The following is a 16,986-nucleotide window of genomic DNA, read 5'->3' on the forward strand; positions in this document are numbered from 1 at the left end:
TTGTACTGGCTTCTTTTTCTGCTGAAAGCACATGAGTTCGTAGAAGAACGTGAGCCATGAAACAAGAGGAATCCTGCCAGCTGAACGAGCACCACTGTTGAATGAGCTGTTTCACTTTCCTTCTTTCTAATCTTTCTTAGAATGTATCTTCTACTAAAGACTTGAAAAGAACAGGCTTTGTAGAAGTGCATTATTAACTGGCCTTCTGATGGGGCCTTTAATTCTTACTAGGATTTTATTGTTAATGGGCTTTCATGAAATTTATAGAACTGTTGGTAAGCCAGTGTTTAATGAGTGCATCTGTGTCTCATGTCAGTTGGTAAAAACAAAACAAACTCATGCTGCTTCCCTCTTTTTTTGTTGTAGCAAACCTTCCCCAGTGATGTCCACTCCATTGAAGAAATTTTGAAGGTAGGTGCTCTTAAATAATCAGTCTCTGTGGTTGCTTATATTTTGCATGCATTAAACTAGCGTGTGGGGAAAGAATGTCATTCTGTTTCTGTTCTGTCAGTGGATGTTGTAGTCACTAAAAGTGGTGTATTTTGGGATATGCCGTGGAGAAGTAAAGATAAAAGCTTCAGATACAGGTGGAGTTGGAAGACCAATAATGGTCTTCCTATCAGTATGTAAGTGTAATGCAGTGTGGTGCAGTTCAAGAGCAAGACTGACAAGTCACCTGAAACAGCCAGAGCTGCTCCTTTGTCGAGTCAGGGGGTTGCCACTATTGAGTGTGTTTCCTCCAAAGGGGCTGGACATGCTGCCTGCTGTCCATACTGCCAGCCCCAGCAGCATGGCCCTGAACAGGAGCACGCACCTGCATCCGTCCCACCTGCCTGCGCAGGGCACTGCTGCTGCACTGTTTCTTCTTCACTGTAATTATAGTCCATTCGTGCAAAGCTAAGGCAGCTCTGATGCAAAACCGTCTCCGTAACTTTGTGTTAGAGTCGGCTCTGTGAGCAGTGTGCAGGCTTCCAGTAGCTGGCTCTGAGTACATGTCACCCATTCACTGTGCAGGGTGTGAAAATGCACTGGGACCTTTAATAAAGGTCTTCAGTAAAAAACACTTTAATAAAGTAAAAAATGGCTGGTCGTTCTGATACTGAGAAGACAGTTCCTTGATGTCAAATGCTGTTCTGAGACACGGGAGTCCTAACAGGTGTTTGGTTTCTGTGATTCGCTTCCCTCACTGTTGCTTCAGGTTGCTTCAGATCCTGATGCCTTTATTGTTCTCGAGAAGCTGTTCTTGAGGCAGTGTTGTAGCTGAAAGGTAGTTGTGCACAGGTGCTCACTAGCTGCTGTGCACTGGTTGGTATTGCAGCACAAGTACTCCTCCTGGAAATACTGCATCATTTTGTGTTTCACAAGACATCCTGTCCTCTTGCCTTGTGTGCAACGCATAACACTATTTTTGTAGCAACCACAGGGAAGCACTGACAAATGCATGAAGAGGTGTAGTGCAGTATATTGAGGAGTTTATAATCTACGGAAAGATTGGAGAGCTAGTCAGTGAAGCGAGCAATGAGCTGAACAGTGGGAGGGGAGAAAAGAGAAGGCAAGGGTGGTAACAGTGCCATCAAATAGTCACTCAGGTTAGTTGTAGGCTGCTTCCAAGTTTTGCACAGAAACCCCTGCAGATTGCTCTAATCCCTTCTTATAGAGCCAAAGGTAGCAATGTGGTTTCATTCCCTATGTATCTTTGCGTTTCATGTTGTTCCTAATAGATAAGGAAACTAGGGACACTCCTAAACTTTCATATTTGTGCCTTGTTGAAAAAACGGCACTTGTAAATTATGGCACAGTAGACTTTCACGCTTCAGTCTATTTCATGCCAAAAGTACAAAGATGCACTTTGTACCGACACGTTTCTCATAATTTTTTTTTTTAAGCCCCTGAGCAAACTGCGTGTGGTGCATGCTCATCATGAGATGTGTTCCGCACGAACATAATTCCTAACTTTCATTCACCTGTTAGTGATGGTGGGTGAGAGTGAGGGCAGGGGAACAGGGCAGGAGAATTCCTGAAGACATAGCACATCGGGCAGTCTCTTTCTTTGGTTTGAAACTACGTCCCAGAGCTCTGCGTCAAAGATGTCTTGGTCGGTCGGAGCAAAAGCCAATAGTCCAGGCAGAATAGCGTGGGGAACGGCTGGCAGTCAGCACTCTCTGGCTGACGTCCTCACATTATGTGAAAAGCCTTTTGGAGTGTTGTTGCTGTAAGGGGTTATAAGAACTTCTGTGAACAGGAAAGTCCTGTGCTTTGAGGAACCCCAGAACTACTCCTACAGGTTTTATTTACTTTTCCCTTTATTAACTGTGATAGCTGTAAGACTGAGGCCTAATCCTGCAAATACAATATGTACTTAACTCTCTACGAGCTTCACTAAGATTGCTCTTACTTGGGCAATGGGAGTATGCTTGCAGAAGAGGAGCAAGTCCTCTCCATGGTCTGGCTGCTGTGATCAAAGGAGGGTTTCTTGCTGTGGTACCAGCTCAGCTTTACAATCGGGTCAATAAGGACTTTATGGGAAGATCTGTATGAACCTCTTAAGCTTAAAAGCTCACCTGTGTGTATCAGCGAAAAATACTGTAAGCCGCTTCTCTCAATCTCTTTCCAGGAAATGACCCACTCATGGCCACCTCCCCTGACAGCTATTCATACGCCTAGTACAGCAGAGCCTTCCAAATTTCCATTCCCAACAAAGGTAAAACACCCTCTTTTTGCCAGGGTTTTTGATAAATTAGAGGAACTCTTTCCGGCTCTTGCATGTGTTTTCATCTGATGTTGTCCCTCTTTCATAGATAAAGGCTGTTAGGAGATATTATCTTTAGAAGTCAGATAAATTAAAGCACAATGGATCTTGAGTTGTATAACAGCTGCTTGCAATGTATCATTTTACTGAGAATTAGATCAGATTGTGCTTCTGAGTAATTGGTTTTGAGTGGGCTATATGGTAGTGTAACTGTCTTTCCTCTTTTTTATTTTTTTAAGCAAGATTTGTATTTTTAGAGTTGAAAGACGTTTGAGCCAGAGGGGGATGAATGAATTAATATTTCAATGACTTACACATTTGTTACAATTGTGGGCTTGAAATGTGACTGCTTTTCAGAAACATTTTAAGCATCTCATCTCTGTTGCCGCATAAAAACCATTTCATCTTTATTGCCAACAAAAATACTTGCTGACTGTGTTAAACAGAAGTGTTTGGCAGCTCTTATAATTTTTTTTTTAATATTTCTTCAAAAATGCACATACCACTGATGTGCTAGGAACGCATTTTTGGTGGCAGTAGCACGTATCACTTCTCTGTCCATCTTAAGCTATGTCAGGCCAGCTTAGACTATTGGACACTTCAAAGTCATACTTTGACAAGTTAGTCAAAGTATTTATTACAGTACGTAACCAATATGCTGCTATTAAGAGAGAGCTGATTTATTTTATTCTTAATTTGCACTTTGTCCTTTCTTTCTAAGAATCACAGCATGTTGGATCTGTAGCACAGAATCAGAGTAAGTAGAAATCCAAAGAAAACGCACTTAATGTGTGTATTGACAGATAGTTGTGTGTTGTGTGCTATACGTTGAAGTGAACATCAAATGTTTACATTGATTAAGGAATTTAATTCAACGTTGAACAGTGATGAATTTAGAAAATGCTTAAGAAATTGCATACACTCATTACCTAGAAACTAAGACAGCAGTTCAACAGAGAGCAAGCAGTATTTCGTTAGGAAACCCTGTTTGGAGTGATGAATAATCTTAATGGCAAACAATTGCATTCTGGAAGAAGGTGACTTTCTAATCTGATGCTCAGAGACCATAGGTTAAAATACCTACTTTAGTGTGAGGCAAATAAAAGCAACTGATTCATTTTTGATTTACAGAACAGTATGAAGCACCTTCAAAAACGTTGCCTATTTCTCAGCCGAGAACATCGTAAGTAACCAGACTCAGTTCCCATCTCTACTGTGCAGTTATTTAAATGACCCTGGAATGAATTACAGTTTGGCTTACTTGATGATTCTGAAGATTAAGGCTTTACCAGTCTGATTTTTCTCAGAAAATTTCAATGCAGGGAATTTTCACCAACAGAAACATTACTGTTTCATGATTATAATGACTGTGTTAAAAACAAAACAAAGCTGAAGAAAAGAAACCCAACCATTAATGTACCTGATTTAAGGTTTTTTTCTCTTTTAATATTATTTAATATTATGCAGCTGTGGCTACATAATATCTTGTCACACTTAGTGCTATTCAAACTACTAATAATTTATTAAACTGACATAAATGATAAGGGATACAAAATGAATCTGATCTGTTCTGCATATAATTTTGAAGCTTGTGGGGGCTCGTAAAGCTACAGCTACCAAAACTGTGAAAACTAGGGGTGAAATTTTAAAGCAATTGTATGATAGAACTTTCTGCAGTTGTGCAAGGAAAAGTTTTCTAAAAAGTGTTGTCTTAATTCTGTTTTCATTTTTAAAAGCAAACAAACAGGCAAAAACTTAAATGTTGACTTTCTAAAAACCTCTATTTATATTCTAAGAATGTTAGCCTGTTGCAAAGTGGGGTGAAGATGAAGTTTCTAGAGCTCTTTTAAATAGTATTTATATATTTCTACTTTTCTTTATCTAGTTATTCTTTTTCCTATCATGTTACGTTTTCTTTCAGAAGAAAGCTTCTTAGAATTTGAGTCTCAGTGTAAGATGTTTATGCGTAATCACTGCAAAAGTTTTACAAGGCTAGGAAGGAGTGCCAACTAACAAATGAATCGGTCCAATAGAAAATTTTAAGTTGGTGGATAAAATAACTTGGTACTGTCCTTGTAGGTTAATAATTAATTAGGTTAATAATTATCTATTAATTAGGTTAATTGCAGAAATTGCTTGAAGGTAGTTTTGTGTGGGCTGACATTAGTCTTTCAGGATTAACCTGGCCAAATTGGCAGCATTGATAGCCCTGAGTAACAAATAGAAATCTTTCCATGTCTGGAAAGCTAAGGCGTCCCTGGGCAAGGCAACTGCTGAACCATTAAATGCTTATCAGTCCATGTGATATATAAAGATCTCATGTTCCATGGAAGGCTGCAAACTACAGACCACAAAGCTTACTCCATGTGTTTTCCTTTTCCTTATCGTGAACAATTTAATTAAAAAACCCCCAAACTGGGCTAGTCACAACTAAGAGGAAGAGCATCTCTCCATCTTGTTTGAGATTGTAGAATTTTGCATTCAATCTCTGTAAGATCTGTAAAACAACCCTTTTTATACTGTTCCAGCATCATGCAGAGGAGCCCGCCCTCACTGGGAGCAATCAGCTACTCCCTTAATCCATTCTTTATTTTACTCCTCCTTCTTCCACCCCAGCTTGCTCCTCCTGAACAATTTCTGGCAATTTTCACTGCAGTATTAAAAATACTAGTTTCAACTGCAGCAGGCTCTGCCTTCCTCCTCAGCTACCCTACAACCATCATCTTTATTTCAACTGTTCTCAGCTGCTTGTAAAAATCCCCCTAGAACTGTAGTCAGTTTTCCAGGTGGCAGAGAGAGAAGAGGCTTTCACTGTAAACAAGAATCTGAAAATACTCCTTTCTTAGCCCAAAGGTCCAGAATTGTAAATATGGCATGGTACATAGCTCTGTCCTTAGCCAACATCCCCTCGCTGCTCGGCGTCCTTCTGGGTACTTCAGAGCCAGCACTCATCTGCCCAGGGACATGCATACCCACAATCGACGACGGCAGTTGAAGCAGGAGGAACAGGGTGGTTTAGGTTTACGTCCCAAATGGAATTAAGCAAGATTTGCCCAAGAACTTCCTCTACATCTTTCCCTCGAACTCATGCGTCCCTTCTTTTTTGTTTTGTTTTTGGTTTCATTTGCACAACAGGGCTTGTTTTCTTTGCTGTTTAACACACACGTGACTGTCTGAAAATTCAGCTGCCTAGAGTAGCTTGCATTACAAAGTGTAGCTGGCTGAAAACAAACAGCGTTTGTGCTGGTTAATTAGAAGTTGAAATCCCAGTGCCTCTGTGTGCCCAAATTAAGCATTCAGCTTTACAGAGCATGCAAGGGTTTCCCAGATGGCTTTCATTCTTGAACAGAGCCCCGAAGTTAGCACCTGGCTACACTGGAATGGAAGCAGCCCTTCTTTTAAAAGGGGAGATGCCAAGCTCATTCTTGGTGATGCATCTTTAACCTGGCTGGCAGAGAGGGACCAGCCTGTGCTTTCAGTGGGGTTGTTTGGCAAGTGATGTTAATTTTAGTGCTGCTTCTCGCTAAAAGAGCTCTTTTTAAATAGCTTTACAGGGAGATTGATGGTGTGTATATAAGCTGCAAATGAACAGGTCCTGCGAATGAAAACTCGGCATCTATGAACTCCTGAGCTAATTAAAGCATTAAAATTATTAAAGCAGATTTATTTTCTTTAACTAGGCTATTTAACAATTTGTTGAAACCTTGTTTTGGGGAAACTGGTTTTGTCTATCCTTGTAGAAGTATGACTCATTTAAAGTTTTAGTGCTCTTCCTTCCTTGATCCTAAATTGAACTTAAGTAGTTGCAATGTTCTTTTATGCTGATTTGTTTTATTTACCAGCAGCTCAGGTGAAAAAGGTGATCCTTTTTATTACAAACAGTTAAATCAGATTTAAAAGATCTAGATAGAGTTTCCTTGCATTATTCTCTTAACCTCTAAAAGAAATGCATCTGTAGTCCACAATTCTTAAGGCAAAAGAAAAAATGAAAACATTTTCAGAACTTTTTAGCATCCCTGGAAGTTTGTTCATTATCACCTTTGAAGGATTACTTTCTCTAATGGATTGGGGGAAAAAAAAAAAAGAATTCATTGAGATGCCAACAGACATTTGCCAAACTGCCCAGAAGTGTGGAGAGTGGCTGTATTGTTGCTACCCTTCCTTTTTTCCTATTTATGCCTCAGTGGACTAGCGGTGAGCTTCAGCTCTAGCCCACGTGCAAAGTTGGCACAGGCAGGATTGCTGCAGACTGCATGCCATTTGCCTTCTGTAGGAAATTCGGGGGCCTCATTTTCCAAGGTGGTGTCTCATAGTGATTCCTGTCAGTGTTTACTCTAAAGAAGAGGGAAGAGGTGACTTCCACTGAGAAGGTGTGTGAGGAACTGAGGCAGTGGAGGCTGGGAGATGGAGGAGGATAGTCACAGGGGAATGGCAAAGGCAAAATGCCTGAACAAAGAAAGCGCGTAGGTCATCATGAGTGTAATCAGACAGCGCCTTTGTGGCACTGAGAGCCTCTTCTGCATCAGAGAGAGGTACTTGGGAACTGTGGGGTCAGTACCTTTGCAGGAGGTGTCACCTATGCAGGAGGGGTTGGCTCCGTACTGGTAGACAAGGAGACCTTTGGGGTTTCTTCATGCTGTCCTGCTCCATGGGCAAGAGTAGATTCGTCCCTTCTGGTTTGTGGAATTATTTGTTTTGAGATCGTGCCAGCTTCAACCGTAAACACGGTCCTATTCCAATGAAAGTATCTCCATGCATGTCAACTGCTTTGGTATGAGTGTAAAAGAATTTATCTAGGTAGTGGGGATAGTACTTAAATAAGGGAATCACTTTTTTATTCAAAGTTTTTACTCCTCTTTTGTCATGGAATCATAAAAGCAAACTGCTCAGGGTCATTAGAGGTGACCCACAGGGCCATAAATCTTTTTCGCTTTGTTCATAATTTGAAATGAAGGCTTAAAAGAGTGTGAAGGTTTCTGTAGTTTTCCTTCTCCTAACAAGCACCAGGAACACTCTCTCCCCACTTTTCCAAGGTGATGTGGTTCGCTGGGGATCTTTCATATTTGTTTTCATGCTATAAAATGTGTTGTCATGAAGGGTTGGAGGCTTATTTTTCTTATTTCTCACAGAGAGCCCTTAGATTGAAATGAGGCTGAAATAAGCAGAGTTTTGACCTGATTGATTAGAACCCCTGTCTCAGTTCCTAAGCGTTTTATCCAGTTTTTGGACACTTGTGTAACTCTCTGGGTTGAGGAGTCAGTCTCCAGCTAGTTTCAAGATTTGAACCACCGTACACTTGAATAACAAGAGTTTTGCCCGTCTGCTTTCCAACTCCTTTTGGGGGTGCCTGCATGATTGCCAAAGTGGGGGATAACAGTTTGGGAGAACTTTGGGTCCCTCCCCACAAATCCTTCCCTTCCAGCCTTTTAAGGACCTCGGTAATGCATTGAAATTGCCAGCAGTAGTTAGCACCTGCATGTAGAGGACTACATTAGGCTTTTTGGAAACATTTGCGGGCAGCCTGCTCTCTACTCTAGCAATAGTAAAAAAGAGTTTGTGCCTCCCAACTTGTAAACCACTTTGAGTATCTGAACTGCTCAATGTTATGGTTACTGCTGAGATGTGCACAAGTGTGAAGTTCATTGTGTAGAGAAGAAATAGGAGAAAGGCTTGACCTTGGCATTTACTTATGTATGTGCGATAGGAAACTTCAGCAGCAAAAAGAGAACTCCTGTGACAGAAGAAATATTCACAGGCCCTCAGAGTGTGAACACGCACAGTTTCTGGTGCAAAGACGATGCTTTCTGCCCCTTGGGGAGCCAGTGGAGGCTAATAGCGTGCTAATTTCTTGCTGTACAAGGAGCAGATAGATTTCTTCCACGCCACCTTGCGGTCTTAGTGCCTAGGTAACTTTTCTTCGCTGTGTTAGTGTGCTAGGTAACCATTGTTGAGGAGCACTGCCCTCGTAGAACTTTGTCTCAGTTGCCTGTAGATGGCAGCCGATGACACTGACCTCCAATTGCGCAGCTCCTGAGATCGACTGGAAAGCACAGTAAAACGTTGAGGTTGTGTGTTGTCGTTTTATCATTCATTCGGGTAGTGAGAGGGTTTAGCAGATTGAGCATGCCAAATGTTCAAAAAGGATGTGGGAGGTTGGTTTGTTTTGGCAAGTGCAAACCAAGTCTTTTTCAGTGTCTGCTGCTTGAAAATGTGTCTGCCTTGGCTGATATTTATCTTCTGGTTGTCTTTCAGAATGCTCCAGGACGACCTGCAGCTCAGTGATAGTGAAGAGAGTGGTGACGACCAAGTCAGTTTTAGATGTTTTATACACTAGGCACACAGACATCCCTTTAAATCACCACAACTTGTTGCGTTGCTCCGAGTTCCTTACGCTAACCTTTCCTCCCCCTCTCCTCTTTGTTTTTGTGAACAAAACAGGTTGTTGAAAAGCCACCTTCTTCACTTGCTCCTCCAAGGTACAGGTTTGTTCCCAAACTACTAGCTAGACCAAATAAGGAGGAAAACCAAAACTACTTTTTGTATATGGGGTAGATAGGTAAGGGTTCCTGGTTTCTCTTGTAGACACAGGCTTTTGTTTCTAGCTGCCTGAAGCTGCTTTTGAAAATTGGCTTGTGGGGGGTTTTACAGAAAGCTCCAATTGGAACTGAGTAATCCAGTCATGCTGGATTTTGCCTGTGAGCCATAATTTTATTTCCCCAGCTGTTCTCTTTTTTTTCTCCTCTTCCCGTCCACCACTGTGTATGTAGATCACGCTGGAGCTAATGGGATTTTCAGTTGTAGTAGTGATGGATGTGAATCCAGTTTTAGTTTGGAAGGAGGCCCAAAACAGCCAAGTGAGTGAAGAACAGGAAACGGTTAAGTAGACTCATTGAGGCTGTTTCAGCTCCCTGATAAGGCAGCTGATTGTAAGCAGCTCCTGCCATGTATTGTTAGTCAGAAGCAATATTCAAGGTAGACTCAACAGCCACATGCCAGCATTAGAGGAAGAAAGGTGGAGAAGCCCAGAATTTTTCCTACAGGAGAGCACTGACAGACATTTTTGGCTTGATATCTGTATTCTTCAAGCACAGGGTAATGGTCGACAAAGTCAGACATGCAGAAGGGCATGCCGATTCTTGGCATGATTTCTGCGTCTCTGCAAGCTCTTGAAATAGAGTGTTCTCTTGATATCAGTCTGGATCAGCAAGGAGCTTGCCTCCAAGTAATACAAACGTGTTGATGCTGATATGGGAAACAGTTTTCAAAGTAAAAAAAATAAAAAAAACCCCAACATTTTGATTTTGTAAGCCCATTTCAAAGCAAAAAGAAGCTGTGCATCAAAGTCGTGGCTCTCCCTCACTTCTATTCATTCCCATTGTCAGTGCTGGAGGAAAACACTTTTGAGTAGGGGAGGGTGTTGAAAAAAAGCCGCTGCTTGACATGGCTGTTAACGAAACAGTTACAGCACCTTGACCAAGTAACACAGATGAAGTGAAAAGGTGAAGGGGAGAATACAAAAAAGAGAAACCATCCTGGAATGTGTGTTTCCATCTTGTTAGCCTTTATTGGAAGTTTTTCTTTTGAGGGTTGGGGCTGTCAGAAAAGCACTTGTCAGTTTCAGTTGTTTTTTAAACTTTGGTTGGCTAAATGCTGCTTCATAGTGTAGCAGTGATGTCCTGCTTATGTATTTGTCTGACTGGGTTGGAGTTGAAGGTTTTATTATTTCCAGAGGTTTTTTATTCCGGTGCTTTATCTTTTGGGTATGGCAATGTATTCCTTTGGCCTTCTCCCATCTCCGCTCACTGCCAAAACATGGGGTTTCAGTTTTACTTTTGAATCTTGCCGTGTCAATATAATAAGTAACCTTCGCCCATGCTGCTTTCTAATGTTATCTCATGGTGGTCTAGCAGTGCCCTACAGTCCCAGCCCAAGAGTGTGGCATCAGCACATTCCAGCAGCTCCGAGTCAGGGAGCACCAGTGACTCAGACAGCTCTTCAGACTCGGAGACCACCTCAGAGAGCACCTCCAGTGACAGTGAAGCAAACGACCCTGCGAGAGCGTCAGCGCCTGAGGTGAATATTAATATAAAATGTAGAGGCTGCTTAATACAGCCTCTTGCTTCAGACTCTCTGCTGCCTGAATGCAGTCAGGACAGGAGACCTGAAATAACGTCATCATTCATGTGTCCCCTTGACATCTTTGCTTCATCATCAGACTTTTTTGCCCTTTGCTTCCCTTCTAGAGTTTGTCAATTAAATAATCCTTAGTAACAGCGTAATTAGACTTTTACGTGCCTAACCTTGAAGTGTTCCCCCTTCTACTTTGGCATCGTTGTCTAGCACTCCTGGAGGAATTAGTGTCATCGCTGGGGAGACACAAGTAAGGCACAGATGAGAAGCACGGCTTGTCTGGGATGTTTGGGGTGCACCTCTGCCCATGCAGGTTTTCTGAGTGCTGAGGCTATGGGCTGGTTCAGGGTGAGACCAATTTCCTGATATGTGAAGAAGAGCCTTTCTTTTGCCTTAGAAGCACATGAAAGGGAGAATTTTATGTGCAGAAAACAAGTTTTGAGAAGGCATAGCTTTTCTTCTCATATCTAATACACTTCACCTTCCAGCAGTTCAGTTACGGAGTTTGCCTTCTGCAATGCGGTTGTCTTTGGAAGGAAACAGATATTATACTTCTACTCTTTTACCCAATCCTGCCTGCTTTGTTTTGAAAATACTGGATTGCAAGATCCTTCTCGCTCTAGTGAAATCCTAGCTATTTGCCATTGACCATCTTATCCTTTTTTATTCAGCAAACTGTTCATCCATGGTGCTCAAGGAGCAAATTATTGCACATGGCCCATTTGTTTATAGTCAGTTCTTCACATGCAAAAGCACAGACTTTAAGACCTATAGGCAATAGTTCCTCCTTTCTTTTTTTTTTTTTTTTTTTGAAGTCTCTTACTATTCTTTGTGTTTGGAAAACCTAAGGAAAGCCCGTATGATGGTGTAGATCACAAACAAGGTAACCAATGGTAGAAGGTGCTAGAAAAGGATCAGAGTATGCCACTGTCTGCTAGCTACCTACATTATGAACTGAAGTTTGCTAAGTATTTTGGCCACGTTTTTATAGTGTTTAAATAAAAAAAAATGCTCTTTGGTGGCTAATGAGTTAAAATTCTAATGAAAACAAAGCTGATTTGTGTTGTCTGAAAACTATAATGGAATTTGTGGTTTAATTTTTCTTACGACCCCACGGTAAAACCAAACTGGTTTTTAAACCAGGTTTCTGGATTGACTCTCTGAAACACAGTTGAAGACATGTTTTGTTTATCCACATGTTCTACAGTGAGTTGAGTCTGGATAGAGAAGAAAATTGTGGTAGAAGGGATTCATTAGTCTTGGAAAACCTTTCAGGCTTTCTCTTTTTGGGGAAGAGTTGTGGGACTTCTGAGAAGGGAGAGTTGTGACTGGGGAGAATCGGTAAGGGCAGGAGTGTAACTATGCCATGATGGTGCCCAAATAATGAGCTACACATTTAAGTGATGCTGACCCATACATGGTGTTTTCAGAACAGGCCCCAGAGAATAATGCTCCTGCTTTGCAGTTTCTGTTGTCTTTTTTTAGGGTTAGTTGGGTTTGCTTTTCATAGAATCATAGAATGGCTTAGGTTGGAAGGGACCTTGAAGATCATCTAGTTCCAATCCACCTGCCATAGGCAGGGACACCTCCCACTAGACCAGGTTGCTCAAAGCCCCATCCACCCTGGCCTTGAACACCTCCAGGGATGGAGCTTCCACGACTTATCTGGGCAACCTGTTCCAGTGCCTTCCACCCTCAAAGTGAAAACTTTATTCCTAATATCTAATCTAAATCTAACTTCTTCCAGTTTAAAGCCATTCCCCTTCATCCTATCGCTACATGCCCTCCTAAAAAGTTCCTCCCCGTCTTTCTTGTAGGCCCCCTTTAGATACTGAAAGGCTGCTATAAGGTCTCCCCAGAGCTTTCTTTTCTCCAGGCTGAACAACCTCACCTCTCTCAGCCTGTCTTCATAGGAGAGGTGCTCCAGCCCTCTGATCATCTCTCTGCTCTTTTTCTCGTAATTTGTCAGACTACTGTTAGGTTAAGCAGGGCTCGTAGCGACCACATTACGGTATCTGACCGTGTGTCCTGGTTTGAGATAGAACAAAACTAATGTTCCTTTTCAATAATTTTCCTTTTCAGTTTAGTCTGGTCTAACTGAATGCACTCTCTGAAATTAATGGTATGTTTTTCAGACAGTGTCTGCTTCTGGCAATCCAAAAGTCTGATGCTTATAGTTAGTACCAAGGAATAGTATGCCGAGAGGCTTTTGCTTATACTTATCTCTGTATCAACCAGGGTTAGCTAACTTTGTTATGTACCGAGTTGGAAGCAGAAGAGCGGGCAGGAGCGGACAGGACAGATGACCCAAAACTGACCAGCGGGGTATTCCATCCCATCTGCCTCATGCTCATTATAAAGCTGAGGGAGCAAGGGCTCAAGTTCCCTTTTCTTCAGTGGCTGGAGTCGGAGGAGGACTCTGTCTGTTCTGCCTTTGATCCTGATCTGTGTGTTCCTGCACCCAGTTCCTGTCTGCTGCTGAGTCCAGTCTGGGATTTCCCCAGTGCTGGCTGGTGACGTGATTGTCATCCTGGGAGCTCGATATTGGGTTTATATATATTTGTATATATTTCATTATTTTCTTATTAATATTATTATATTTTCTTTTTATTGTTAATATTTCATTAAAGCTGGTTTAGGGTTTTTTTTCAAGCCGTAAGTCTTTCTCCCTTATCCTCTCTCCTTTCTCTCTTCTGGGAAGGGAGAGGGGTTAATAGAAAACATCTGTCATTCATTTAGTGGCCAGCCCAGCCCTAAACTGTGACTCCAGAGGCCTTCAGACCTTGGTCATTGCTCATGCCTTGCTTGACCCAGAGGGAAGCAAGTGTTAAGTTGTGTAGGCAGAGGACTCAGAAGAGGCTGGACTTGATGCGGTAGCCATACAATTTCTTATGGTAAATGGTTTTCTTTTGGTTAAACCACAGGAGCCTGACAGCCTACCTGTCAAACTTCAATGAGATGTGATAGCTGGCACAGCCCCTTGTCCGTTTTGCTGTGTGCAAATAACTTTCCAAAAGCATTGTGAGGACAGCACCTAAACCGTTTTTACAATTGCTGCTTTTTTTAGACGTTGTCTGATTGTGCAACAATGTTGGTTAGTGGCAAACCAAGATGAAGCTTTCATGTAGACTACTCTCTTACTGGATGACAGGTAGGGCTAGCAGAGAACCAGGAGTGCTGTGCAACATATTTGATCCTGTGCAAAAACGAGGTCTGTGTTCCTGAAGTAAGTGTTCATGTGCACATACTAGAGCATCCTCACTGTCTCACGGTCTTTCACTTTCACGCCTTTTTTAACAATAAGGAGGAAATTTTACTGGGTTCTGATAAGCAGTGCTAGGATGGAAATAGCCCATAAAGGCATCAGTGTTGCATCCTTCTTTTCTCTTTTTGTCTGCAGCCTGACCCACCAACTTCTAATAAGTGGCAGCTCAACAACTGGCTGACCAAGGTGAACCCACCAGCAGTGCCAAGTCTCAGCGAAATCGCCCATGGGGATGGATGTGAGGAGGGCCAGGAGCAGGGCGATGGCATCAGCAGCAATTCTTCCCACCAGCACGCTGAGCCGAGGGAGCCTCATCACAAAAGCTCCGGCCGAGCAGCCAGGGCTCCTCAGGACACTCATCTTCCAACCAAACACAACTGCCAGAAGTCTCCTGTGCGCACCGAGGAGCCCTCGCTCAGGCAGACTTGTCTTCCTCAAAAGAGGAAGGTGAGGGGTGGAGGGGGAGGTGGGTTTGTACAAGGGCCAAGGTGGTGTTTGAAAAACCCGTGTGGAGAGTTCATTTCTGCTTCATAGGTTGGGAGTGCACCCATTATGCTCCTCCTATAAAGGTGCTATCAAACTTCTAAAGGGAATGCGTACCAAAACTTTCCACAGATGTTTCTTGTTGATCACAAATCCCCTGCTGAGCAAATGAAAAGCCTTGTAAGCTGTCTAACAAATGCTTTGGTGGTTTAAAACATTTTTTTTCTGTGTTTTCTTGAAATACTAATTTTCTCAGACACCAAAACCTCAGCCCTCCTATGTCAGAGAGGACCTTTGGGCAGCAGGCTGTGTCACAGCATGCAGCTGGCCAGCCTGCTGGGAGCATTTGTGGGTTTCTCTGCTTTCAGCCCAAGCAGAGCTTTGTAGGGCTGCAGTTCCCCCTCCCCCTGCAACTCCTTGAAAAGCAGCATAGTATCTGAAGCACCTTCCAGACTGTGGAGTCATCTGTGCTACCCATTGAGTGTCTGTTGTGGGAGAGCACCTTGCCTGCAGTTTGTGGGGGTGCCCACAGGGACAATTGACCCAGGCCACCCTGGTCTGTGGTTTTTGGTTTTGTCCATGTATGCACCTTCTGCTGCCTTTAGTCACGCAACCACAGTCTGAGTAGCGTAGTCTTTTCCTGTGTGGAATTATTTATTTCCATGAAACAGTTGTGAAGGCTTGCTTATGCAAAGAGGACTGAATTCTGCAGATGTAAACTGTGTTATTACTAGGGGTGATGGCAGCAGCCCCGTGCCTTTTACTTTTCCATAAATGCAGACTTTTGACTGAACCAGGTTCACTGATAGTAACAACCATCACTAAACCCTGCTTTGGATCTCAGCACTTGGATAAATATGTAGAAAATGTCTTTGGTTTTCCTGGAGCTGCTGTGGTGCTAGCAGCAATGCTAATGCTTAAAAGATGCGTGTATCCACTAAGGGGATTTGTAGAGTCCTTCAGCGTTAATAGTTGCTTTCCCCTGAATTACAAGACAGACCTTTATTTAACTGCGATGGTAGCAGCTCATGAGTGTTTTTGAAAGCTAACTGCCAAAGGGGACTGTGGATATACTTCCAGCCAGCTGGTTCAGCTGCACAGAGAGTTGGCTGCAGGTGTTAAGGTGAATGGGTATTCACTGTGGACGTTTCAGTGCCTGTGTAACTTTTTGGTCCTCCTCACAGAGCAGGTGGCTTAGCATGTGTGGGTGAATTGCCTTGGTTCCCACGTGGGTTTCCTTTAGTCTTGTCATTTTCTGAGCTTCCCATAGTTGTGGGGAAGAGCAGGAAAATGGTGAAGAAACTTGAGAGACCCCGGCAGTCCCCCTCCTGCAGAGCAGCAAGAGAAAGGTGAACAGGCAGTAAATCTGTTGCTGCTTCTGTTGTCTCAAAGAGCCAAGAGAGGAGCTATTTGATACTAGACGTGTCTTCCCTTGCAGCCTGAGTATCTGATTGCAGGAAAACCCTCCTAAGAGACTCAACATCTGTATTATATCAGCATGCATCAGTGTCCTTGGAGGCTCAGGCTTCATCACAGCCAGTTTGGTCAGGTGCAGCTGTCAGACATCTTTTGCGGCACTGTGGAGCTCAACCTGGGAAACGGTTTAAGGACGTGATCTAGGTGCTTGAGGCTTGCCCTGAGCACGCTGCCAGAGGTAGACTCTGTGCTGAGCATAACCCACTGAGCACCACCACAGTGACGTAAACCTGGATGTACTCGAGAGAGACAGAAAGTCCTGCAATGCTTTTGGCTGCCACCAGGCGCACTATGGGTAACGCTGACTTATCAGTGTAGTTTCTTTTACATTTTCTTGGCTTGTAGCAAATTATTCTGAAGTTTTTGATTCAGGTAAGCAGATGAGGATGCTTTGTATTGTTAAGATCTATCGAGTGCAATTTAAAAGTATTATTTATTACCTCTCTGCCTTAATGGTTCCTGTTCTTCTGGTATCAGATTCTTGTTGTTAAAACCAAAATCCCCTGTGCATCTTGGAAATCTGAGTGATCTAACTCTCCTGTGAATGCAGTTTTTTCCTTTCCTTTGATAAGGCCTATCACAAAACACAATTGCTTGCAGTTCATGACTTTGCCAGGAGGAATCTGAATACATTTCTGTACAATTCATACTGAGTAGGAGAAAAAAAAAAACACAACCATCCAGAACAGATGAAATGCTATTTTTCAGCAATGGATGTGCCTTAATTTTGATTACTGTTGGCAACAAGAGGTTTTGCGTTTCCATCCCTGCAACTACAAAATAATTAATCTATCCAAGCAAAAGTAGATAATGTCATTTTAGGATACTTGTCAGTGAGCCTGAAATCTATATCCGCTGTGCTCTGGGTTTCCACTTTGTCAGT

The 16,986-nt window shown here is 42.6% G+C and overlaps 2 protein-coding genes across 2 annotated transcripts in view; both read left to right on the forward strand.

The window, feature by feature from the left end:
• LOC309671545 (kelch-like protein 8) overlaps positions 1 to 16,986 on the forward strand; it is a gene marked incomplete at its 5' end in the record, with an annotated part of 659,404 nt that overhangs the window by 280,937 nt on the left and 361,481 nt on the right. The window lies entirely within an intron of this gene.
• Positions 1 to 16,986, forward strand: part of LOC309671206 (AF4/FMR2 family member 1-like) — a gene marked incomplete at its 5' end in the record, with an annotated part of 39,304 nt that overhangs the window by 3,902 nt on the left and 18,416 nt on the right. Inside the window, 6 exons of the mRNA XM_082482411.1 lie at positions 3,479 to 3,506; positions 3,881 to 3,932; positions 9,002 to 9,056; positions 9,188 to 9,225; positions 10,660 to 10,822; positions 14,280 to 14,564. Coding sequence (XP_082338537.1) covers positions 3,479 to 3,506; positions 3,881 to 3,932; positions 9,002 to 9,056; positions 9,188 to 9,225; positions 10,660 to 10,822; positions 14,280 to 14,564 — 621 coding nt within the window. The remainder of the gene's footprint in view (positions 1 to 3,478; positions 3,507 to 3,880; positions 3,933 to 9,001; positions 9,057 to 9,187; positions 9,226 to 10,659; positions 10,823 to 14,279; positions 14,565 to 16,986) is intronic.

The sequence above is a fragment of the Vanellus vanellus genome, assembly GCF_965231255.1.
Source record: "Vanellus vanellus genome assembly, chromosome: 4".
Lineage (NCBI taxonomy): Eukaryota > Metazoa > Chordata > Aves > Charadriiformes > Charadriidae > Vanellus > Vanellus vanellus.